The sequence below is a fragment of the Balaenoptera acutorostrata genome, chromosome 9 (genome assembly GCF_949987535.1).
Source record: "Balaenoptera acutorostrata chromosome 9, mBalAcu1.1, whole genome shotgun sequence".
Taxonomy (NCBI): domain Eukaryota; kingdom Metazoa; phylum Chordata; class Mammalia; order Artiodactyla; family Balaenopteridae; genus Balaenoptera; species Balaenoptera acutorostrata.
In genome coordinates, this window is record NC_080072.1 from 90,452,292 (window position 1) to 90,463,492 (window position 11,201).

General features: G+C 38.9%; 1 protein-coding gene across 1 annotated transcript in view; it reads right to left on the reverse strand.

Annotated features, from left to right (window-relative positions):
- POU2AF2 (POU class 2 homeobox associating factor 2) overlaps nt 1–8,854 on the reverse strand; it is a 35,468-nt gene extending 26,614 nt beyond the window's left edge. The window contains exons 1-2 of the mRNA XM_028164182.2: nt 8,845–8,854; nt 1,031–1,140 (exon numbers count right to left, since the gene is read on the reverse strand). Coding sequence (XP_028019983.2) covers nt 1,031–1,140; nt 8,845–8,854 — 120 coding nt within the window. The remainder of the gene's footprint in view (nt 1–1,030; nt 1,141–8,844) is intronic.
- Nucleotides 8,855–11,201: the final 2,347 nt, after the last annotated feature.

Sequence of the window (11,201 nt, forward strand, 5' to 3'; positions counted from 1 at the left end):
TTCTTTTCTCCTCTCTCTCTTTCTCGCAAGAGACTAGATTTGTATGGATATTTTTAACTCACATTCCAGATGATTCTGAAGAAGCATGAGGAGAAACATGGCACTAGGAGCAGACAAGGAGCCAATTATTCAGATTTCTCTTTATCAACTAAGCTCCATTTGTTGAACTAGAAGAGAGGAAGTGGTTTAAAAGAAAGGAAAGCCAAAAAATGTGCAAATAAAGGATGTTCTTGGATGGGAGGAAATTGAATCTGGAGTTGGTTCATTTGAAACAAGTCCCAGAAGTTTGAGTTTGGAGCAGTGTTGAATATGGTGCTGACATTCTGGGCAGAACTCACTGGAAGAAGCAGTTCCCACTGTGTACCAGCCCCTGTGCTCAGTGCTGTATGTGGTCACCTCCTTTATTCCTGGTCATCTGCTCTCATGTCCTGCCCCCAGCAATGCAGGTGAGTAATTATGTACATAACTTGATAGCCAACTGCTATTTCCATTCAAGAATCATTATTGGAGATTTGGGTGTAACTACTTAAACATTTTAGGTACAGAGCGGAGCTATTTATAAAGACAAGGATGTCAGATAAAGATTTTAGACTTAGAACAACTCCTACTAAGATTTTTAAAATCTGATTTTGCATGTTACAGAGGAGATGTTTAGAAGTTGTCTCTATCAGATTTAGAATAACATGTGGATGAAGGTCAGCATTACTCCCACCAACTGAGCCTTTGGTAGTTCATGAGTGGCAGAAATGAAAAAGTCAGGACTCATCATCATTTCACATCCAGTAGCTGAAGTAGCCAGCCAATAAGTTCACAGAGCTCTTGGAATCCTTGCTTATAGATTGACAGATGTGCCGTAATGTTAATACTAGGAATTATATAGTGTGTGCCAGTTAAAGGGGGGCTTTGCTGTGGAGAATATCAGACTCCAGACGTGAGAGATTGGTGTGAAGATAAAGGGAGAGGGGAGATAACTAATCTTAATAGGACTTAAACCCCCAAAGACTTCAGAATGTATTCAACGGAGACTTACATTAAATCTTGAGTTACTTGTCTGCTTGGATCGTTTTGCTGCCAGTAGATCTTTGACTGTGTGCTTCACTCTCACGCCTTGATACACTCGTTTGCTGTAGTCTCCTGGGACTTAAGCAAATGGAATAGTAACAATCAAATGTGGATACTATAAGTAGGTTAACCTGTCCAGGGCTAATATTGTGATGCTATTTTCTCATTAGAATGATAGACTTGAATTTGAAGTGGCTTCAACACAGGTCATTTAGTCCTATCTCCTGGTCCTTGACAGAAACCGATCCAAGCTAAGTGAAAGAAACACTATTCCATCTTTTACGTATTAGCCACTGACTTGGGAAAATCACAATTTCTCAGCCCTGTTTTCGTCATCTGTAAAATGGGTATAATAATCTCTCTGAAACTGACTGCAGAGTTATATAAGATATGCATATGAAAATGTTGTGAAAAGTACCAACTTAAATACAAATTTCCTGTACAAAATGAAGGAGAGAAAAACAAACTAGGTTCCAAGGCAATTTATTATTCAATTCAAATAAAGCCACATGCAACCTGATTTCAGCAAAACAGTTATTTGACTGATCCTTTGGGTCTTATTTTGACAGGATTTGGCCTATATATCTTTTAATTAAAGAGGCTTAAGTATCTCTTTCAAATCAGCCTCAAATTTAAAGCTAAATGATCTTAATGTTTGTTCCAAAGGAATCTAAGTGTTGCTCTTAGAATTGTGTGTGATGCCTTATTTTTTGGGAAAAGCCTAAGGCTACATTTATTCATCAATAATTTATTGAGTATTTTTTATGTGTCAGGCATTGTGTCAGAGCTGGGAATACAAAAGAACATGCCATCTAGTGGGAGGAGAGAAATACTTAAAAATAATTGTAATGCAAATGTGCAAAGTACAACAAAAAGTATGCCTGAATAGAATACTCAGAAATACACAGAATGTGTCAATTTCTCTTCAGGGTGGGGAAGGAGTTAGGGAAGGCAAGGTGATAGCGGAGGTAAGTGGTGTGTATGATGGTAAATGGGTAAGAACATTCCAGGTATAGAGGACAGCATGGGCAAAGTCCTGGAGGTAAGAACAGAAGGAGGGAGAAACTGAGCCTGGGGAAAGGAAATGATCAGGGCGCAGTCATGAAGTTTCTTGTAGGCGAAGGAGTCTGGACTTCATCCTGTGTGCAGTGAGCCACTGGAGGCTTCCAAGCATGGGGGTAGTGTGGTTAGATTTGCATTTTAGACAGACTTTTCTAGCAGCTGTATGAGGGTGGATTTCGATTTAAGAATCACAAAGCCACAGGGAGAACAGTCAGGAGGATTCTAGGATAATTCAGGCAAGAGATAGTGGGGTCTGAGTCGTGGTTGATAGGAGGGCAAGGAGAGGACAGATTTGGAAATTATATAGATGTAGGAGGGAAAGGAGAGGGAAGATTCAAGGCTGATTCTCAGGCTTCCACCATGGGATTGGTCTGGGTATATAAGTTTCAGAGCCATCATAATGTTGATAGTAAGGAAACCAGGAAAGAGAATGAACTCTCTTGGAATGTTTGAAAGGTAGAGTCATAACAATGGCACTCACGGAAAACTTATGCATCTGGCATATTGGGATAAATAGGCCAGGCTACTCTCAATGGCTGAGATCAATATCCTGGGACCTCCTACAATGCTGATTCCTGACACACTGGTTGGGAAGCTCTGGACCAGATGGTTAAAGATGGAAGCCTGGGGAACATCCACATTTGAAGGGTTGTCTGAGGAGAAGAAATGGTTGGAGAAGAACCAGAAAAAAACAGGGGAATGAGGCATCACAGAATTCAAGGGAAAGGATTTCAAGAAAGAAGGAAAAAGAATGAGACACAGCAGAATTGTTCAGGAAGATAAGGACAGCAAAGCATCCATTGCTTTCAATTCAGTGGTTGGTGTTGTCTTAGCAAGAGCAATTTTGGAAGCATTAGCTGGAAGCCAGGTGATAACGTCAAGGGCAGAGGTGGAGACAGGGAGGGAGACTATTTCTTCTTGAAGTTTGAATGAGGAAGGGAAGCAAGAGATTGGATGATCATTGGAGACAATTACAGGGACAAGGAGAGGTTTGCTTATGTTTTTATATCTATTTAATGAATTCGTGGATAGGAGATATTTGAGGATATTTGAACAGGAAGAGGGAGGGACTGAAGATTTAGGGAAGAGGGAGAAAATGATGAAAGGAGATCTTGAAGAGGGAGAGAGAAATTGGGGTCAAGGACACAAGTTGGCTCTCAACCTTTGAGCCCGGAATAAAGAAGGGCAGGGGAGGGGTGGTGGCCCGGTGGTATGGTCAGACATCTCTAGTGCCCGTTCCAGCCGCCTGGAGTAGGAGAGTGACTCAGGCACTAAAGGTCAGAACAAGGCAGGAGTCAAAGCCAGACAGAAAAGTCCAAGTGAGAATACACACCAGTGATCCACAGAGTGTGAATCTTGGGCCAGGAACAATAGCATCGGCTAGGAATGTGTCAAAAATGCAGATTTTCAGGTCCTGATCCAGATGTACTGAATCAGAAACTTTAGGGGTGGGCCCAGCAATTGTGTTTTAACAAGCCCTTTAGGTGATTCTGATGTTCTCTGAAGTTTGAGAACCAAAGATATACATAAGAGTAGGGACTTTATAAGTTTCCTGTGGAAGTGGGGGCCAACTCTAACCTAGGCATTCCTAGCTGGCTGATTGATCGTGGGTGTGGACTTAGGTCTGAGAAGGAGATTGTGGTGGATGTTGAAGAGGTCCAGGTTGATCCTTTGTGTGTTTGCAGACAGTCTTGGTTTCACTTTTTCCAAAGGGCTTTTTAATTGGTGGTTTCAATCTGAATTATCCATTTATGCTTTATGTGTATGCCAAAAAGCCTAGAGGAAATATACCTATTCTAAATAAGTTTAACAAATAACCACATGGTGACTAATGGATAAAGTTCATGAGATGGCAAATAAGCAGATCACAACTTCTGAAGTTTTGCCATAAAACAATCAGTCTTATGTACCAGTTGGCAAGACCCTAGTGCAAAATGTGGGGCTATATGCCACAGGGGATGCAAAATAAATTTAGAACATATAACAGATGTCCTTAAAGACATCTTCTTTTAGTGAGAGAAATAAGACATTCACATGTGAAGGATTAAGGGAGGGGGAAGAGTATACTCTGGTTTGTTGATGAAAATTTTGTGGGAAGGGATGGGATTTAGTCTGGATTCAGACAGATGTGGATAGGTTAGGAGGAGGGAGAAAGGCCTTGTAGACATTAGGCATGGCATGAGCAAAAGCAGTGGTCGGAAAGAGCAAGGCATGTGTAGGAAGGGAAAGGAATGAGGGTAATTGGAGTTAATGGATTTAAATGCTATCAATATATAGATGAAGTTCAGATGGCTATCCCTAGACCAGACCTATCCTGGACTTTAGACCTGGATGTCCATCTTCACTTCGATGTCTAGTAGACATTTCAAACTCCACATGTCCAAATCTGAACTCTGTCCTTCCCTCTATATTTGCTTATCTGAAACCTTCCTATTAGTCGATGGCAACTCCATCCTTCCGGTTGCCCAATCCCAAAGCTATAAAGTCATTCTTAGTTCCTCTCTTTTCTCTCATACTTCACAACCCATCCTTTAGGAGTTCCTGATGGTGCCACCTATAAAATAGAGCCAGAATCTGCTGACTTTTCTCCAGCTCCACTGCTGATATCCAGGTAAAATCAACTGTCATCTCTCATGTAGATACTGCAGTAGCCCTCCAACTGATCTCTTTGCTTCCACTCTTCCCCCATCCCCAGTGTATCTCAACACAGCAGCCAAAGTGATTCTTTTGAAAAGAAAGCCCAATTGCCTCACTCCTCTTCTCAAAACCATACAATGGCTCCCCATTTAACTCAGGGTAAAAGCCAAGGTCCTAACAATGGTCCTACATAACCTTGTTCCACGACACCTCTGATCTCATCTCATAACACTCTATTGTACTCCAGCCAGTTTCTGAAATGCATCAACCACACCACTTCTGCCTTAGGACGTTGCATTGGCTGTCCACTCTATCTGGAATATTCTTCCTCCAGTTATCCACATGACTAAATGTCCTTGTCTCCTTCAAAATTTGGCTCAAAAGTCATTTTCTCAATGAGAACATATTTAAAGTTACACATTCCCATAAAACATCTTTATTCCACTTTACCCTATTCTACTTTTTCTTTCTATGTAGTACTTGTCACGTTATAATGTCCTATATAATTTCCTTATTTATTAAGTTTATTGTTTATTGTCTGTTCTTTCCTTGCTAGAATGTAAGTTCCATGAGGGTAGGGAACTTTTGCTTGTTTTTACTCACTGAAACATCTTAAATGCCAATGCCTAGAACAGTGTCTGGCACTTAGTAGGCCTTCAGTAAATATTTGCTGAAAGTATCCTTTTTTTTTGGTTGAGAATAATGGAAATGTTGAAGGTCTTGAAAACCAGGCTGTAAAAATTTATACTTTATGTTGTAGGTGATGGAAACCACTAATCTTTTTGACCAGGGCTATATTATGACTTTATTATATTTAGGAAGATTTGGAATTTGTTTTGGAAGATTAATCTGAGGGCACCTCTTAAGATGGGTTGAGGATGAGGAAGCAGAGAGGATGGAAAATGATAAAACAGTGAGAAGCTAACCAGAAACATTGGAAATGACAAGGGAAGGGCAGATTTAAGGAATCTTAAAGGTCTCTTTCAAAAGAACACAAACACACACACATGCACACACACAATAAAAAAGACTACCATGATTAAGAAGAGAAATCAAGAAGACAGGGAAGAGGGTTGGTTTTGATGTGGAAAGAAGAGTTCAGTTTTGAATATGCTGACTTTGAGGTTGTGGTGGCTTAATCAAGTGAAATCATCCTATAGGTAGGCGAGAACTTTGACCAGCGTTAGAACTGTACATCTAAGAAACATCTATAAAACTATGATAACTAGAGCTATGGAAATAAAGTTCTCCAAGGAAGACTTTGTAGCAGAAAGGAGTAGAAGCCCTGGGAAAAGGCTATAGTTCTGATGCCCAGGGAAAGTAAGGGGCCAGGGAAGGTCAGGGCAGAAGTGGGGAGGAGGGGGCAGAGATGTAGGTATGTGACACAGCAGAGTGGTAGCAACAGGGAAATGAAGGAAAGAGGGAGTGTAGAGAAAGAGGAATAATGGTGGAGGGAGAAAGGCCTTGTAGACATTAGGCATGGAGAAAGAGGTGGTGTCAAGTATCCGGCGCCTAGTAGGTGCTCAGTAAGTACTTGTGGGGTAAAGAAAGTGCCTTAGAGAATTTGAGGTAAATGAAGACATAGAAATACCATAGGGTTTGGAAAACTGGAGATCTTTAGAATGTGGGAGAGAGCAGTTTCATAAGAGGTGGGGAAGAAACCCTTTCTCTGGGGCTTCAGCATGGGTGGTAAGAAAACAGGGACAATGGAGATAAACCAGGCTCTGAAGTAGATACAAAGAAGCAAATGCATTTTACACAGCATTTAAGGTGGATTAAAATACATTTTAACTAAGAGATGGAACCTAGTAAAAATTCTTTAAACTATTACCTGGATTATTCTTCCTATTTTTGGGAATTCTGAAAGTTCCTTAACCTACCCTATCCTCCTTTTTTAAAGAGGAGTGATATTTAGAGTTTAAAAATGTTGCTAGTATTCCTACATCCAAATGTATTTCCCCTTGTGCACTGTGTCTATTTAAAGAATCCACACCTGCATAAACGAGGAGATGCTTAAGAGTTTTTATTCAAATACCCTAGATACAAACTTGCATTCAGATCAGTTGTTGAGAAAACAAAGACGTGTTTCCGGAGAGAAAGCACAAGCAAATTTATTAATAAGAATCCATTTATCCTTTCGAATTTGGGAAAAAAATTCATGCTGTTGTATCGTGACTGTGTACACGCAGCAAACTGTCTCAGTCGTGCCCTCTCCACATTCCTGTTCACTTTGAAGAAGAATTTGGCCCACAGTAGATTTAATGATGCTGCTGCTTTAATGTTATTTCTGAAAATTACATCTTTTCTCCATCAGATCAAACTCATACGTTCTGAAATTGGCTATTTAAAATGTAGGAGATTCCTCAACTGTTTTTAGTTATGAAATATCAAATATATTTATGACATTTGAAGCACCTTATTTTACTACTTTTGATGACAGTCTCTGTAATACATTTTCTTCCTTTTAAATTCTTTAGAGTCTCTGAGCAGGTGCTTGTTACATAAGGTAAGGGAATAAAGAGACAGTTCGGAAAAAAAAAAAAGAAAAATCCTATAACTTTATAAAACAATTCATATTTTGAGTTACGTCATTAGACAATGGTAAAATTAAGATAATAGATGATGTCTCTCTGAATTGTGGTCCCTCATGGTATGAAATACAGGCACACTCTCACTTAAGAAAGAGCAGAATAAACATCCTGGATTATTGGTGAACAGCACCCACGTTTGTTCCATTTCTCTGTTCATCAGGGAAGTGCCAAGAATGAGGTCCTGGACAGGCCAGTGGCAATACAGTGTTTTGGACCACCATCTGGCTCAGGTGCCAGCCTTGAGGCTGCAGGTACCCCTCTCCTTACCCCACCAACCCAGCTCAGCCTGTCTTGCTGAGGCTGAGAACCCTCTCCCCAAGAGGAGGCAGATCCCCACTTAGGAATATAGTGCTTGATCTATGCCCACTAGATGCTCAGCATTTGTGGTTCCACTTTTGATCTGGGGAGATGATATTATGCTAGTTTTATTATGGGAAGCCTCTAGGAGAATACAGGGAAAGACAAGTTCAGCAATTAATCTTGAAATGTTCAATATATTAATTAATATATACTACTTAGGAAATTTTACACTGGAAATAAAGACTGAAACTTTTAAAGAAGTGGGGCTAAATTAGTTAAAATGTGAGGATTTTGTAGCAGTTTGGTTTGTCCATACCATAGGCATCCACAAACTCCTCCCAATAGCCACCCTCCTCTTCCACTTTTTAAGCCTCAGAGCTGGATCCAAAAACTTAGCACTTCTGTCAATAACCAGTTCCATACTGCAGAAGATAGATGCTCTTATGGCTCTTTTTATCTTTGAGGATCTGTGGTGTTTTTAAAAATATTAATTTTTCTTTCAAGCTACTTTACAAAGTATTTAAAGAATATTTCTTCTATCATCACTTATTAACATTTAAAATGCTAACTTTTTAATCTCAAATTTGTTCCTGAAAGGGGTTTACTCTATGTTGACACTAACATTTGTATCCTCAGAGTGAACACACTGAGAAAGATCTATATATAGTTTGAATTCATGAAATAACAGCCCTTCCTTACCGTGTGTATGTGGAAAGCCCTTCATCCTTAATCTTAAAAGCAAGATGCATGAATAAAAGATATTTCAAGTTCTATATAAATGTGGATTCTTCTCCTGCACTTTCTTTATAATTGAGGGCTTACTGGAAGTTGTTACCTTTAACATAAAATTTGGCTACACTGGAAGAGAATGCTTTAATATCCAAGTTCTCATTTTATAAAAATAATTTTCAATAGAATTGATCTTTCAGAAAACATACCTCCATGAACTTGAAACAGCATAATAAATCCAACAATTAATAATTAAATGCAACAGAATTATGAAAATGTTACCAAGAGTTCAAAGTTGTTGGTCTCTGGTCTGTGTTTTTATACTTCTACTGTATATGTTCTAGCTGGAGTTAGGGATATTTCTTCTTGTCCTTTGCTTTATGTTATGCATTTGTGATGTTAAAAATAAACATTACGATTATTAAAGTTTTAAAAAAGTTTTAAATAATTGATATTGACTCACCACTTTCCATTCTGGATGGTTCTGGTGAATTTCCTTCTTAATGGCAATGTAGGATTTCTGGTGAATGGCGTATTTTGCTGGATAAGGGAGCCTGGTCTCCTGGAAAGGTCAGCCTGATCTTGATGGGAAACGCTTCTGTACATGGTAGTGATGCTTCTGAAATGACTTGCTTTAGATTTGATTAAATGCAAATCCTTTTGTGTCTGTTTCTCTACAATTTGCATCCTCAATGTAGATTATATATGAAGGTACTTTTTTTTCCTCTCCAAGAGGATTTTTAGTCAGTAACAATGAGTTTCCATTGGGAACAAACTCTCTTGAACGTTTATTATGGAAACAAGGAATCCATTATTTGCTTTATGAATAGCAGTGGCATTTTCTATCCTTTTAATATGGAGTTAGGTTTTAAAAAATAGTATTTATGAAAAAGCCATATTTCCCAGTAGGTAATATATGTACTATGCTGTTAATATTGTAATTATGAGTACACAATTTTTAAAAGCTAGGTTATCTTTCAGATAAAGATAGAATTCAGGAAGGTTTTTTATTTAGGGATAAAAATCAAAATGAATGTTACTTTAATACAATAGGATATCCTTTTTATTATATGTAAAACATCAATATATGATCTATAGCAGAGGTTCCTAAACCTGAAAGTACATCAAAATCACCAGTGGAGCTTGTTTAAAATAACTTTGCCCAGCTCCCAGCCAATTGTAATTCAGAATCTTTTGAAGTAGAGGCCCAGATAGCTATATTTTAAAACAAACTTCTGATTTTTTTAAAAAAGGGTCTTTTTTGATGCACAATCAGTGTGAACTCCTTTAGATCATAATTTAAAGAAACGAAATTTGAGGTACTTTCTGATATTTCCATCATAGATCTTAACCCACTATTGCTGCTTAACCTAATTTTGGTTTTGTCTCCCAGTCTTTTTTTTTTTTTTTTAACATGTTTATTGGAGTATAATTGCTTTACAATGGTGTGCTCCTAGTCTTTTTAATTATTTATTTATTTAGTTATTTTTGGTTGTGTTGGGTCTTTGATGCTGTGCGTGAGCTTTCTCTAGTTGCTTCAAGTGGGGGCTACGCTTCCTTGCGGTGCACGGGCTTCTCATTGTGGTGGCTTCTCTTGTTGTGGAGCACGGGCTCTAGGCGCACGGGCTTCAGTAGTTGTGGCGCACGGGCTTAGTTGCCCTGTGGCACGTGGGATCTTCCTGCACCAGGGATCGAATCCGAGTCCCCCATATTGGCAGGCAGATTCTTTTTTTTTTTTATACAATTTTTAAAAGTTACACTCCATTTACATATATTACAAAATATTGACTTTATTCCCCATTTTTTTTGCTGTTAGTAAGATTTTTTTAAACATCTTTATTGGAGTATAATTGCTTCACAATGGTGTGTTAGTTTCTGCTTTATAACAAAGTGAATCAGCTATACATATACATATATCCCCATATCCCTTCCCTCTTGCATCTCCCTCCCTCCCACCCTCCTTATCCCACCCCTCTAGGTGGTCACAAAGCACCGAGCTGATCTCCCTGTGCTATGCGGCTGCTTCCCACTAGCTATCGGTTTTACATTTGGTAGTGTATATATGTCCATGCCACTCTCTCACTTTGTCCAGCTTACCCTTCCCCTTCCCCGTGTCAAGTCCATTCTCTAGTAGGTCTGAGTCTTTATTCCCGTCCTGCCCCTAGGTTCTTCATGACCATTTTTTCCCCCTTAGATTCCATGTATATGTGTTAACATACGGTATTTGTTTTTCTCTTCCTGACTTACTTCACTCTGTGTGACAGACTCTAGGTCCATCCACCGCACTATGAATAACTCAGTTTCGTTTCTTTTTATGGCCGAGTAATATTCCATTGTATATATGTGTCACATCTTCTTTATCCATTCATCTGTCAGTGGACACTTAGGTTGCTTTCATGTCCTGGCTATTGTAAATAGAACAGCAATGAACATTGTGGTACATGACTCTTTTTGAATTATGGTTTTCTCAGGGTATATGCCCAGTAGTGGGATTGCTGGGTCGCATGGTAGTTCTATTTTTAGTGTTTTAAGGAACCTTCAAACTGATCTCCATAGTGGCTGTATCAATTGAAATTCCTACCAACAATGCAAGAGGGTTCCCTTTTCTCCAAACCCTCTCCAGCATTTACTGTTTGTAGATTTTTTGATGGTGGCCATTCTGACTGGTGTGAGGTGATATCATTGTAGTTTTGATTTGCATTTCTCTAATGATTAATGATGTTGAGCATTCTTTCATGTGTTTGTTGGCAATCTGTGTATCTTCTTTGGAGAAATGTCTATTTAGGTCTTCTGCCCATTTTTGGATTGGGTTGTTTGTTT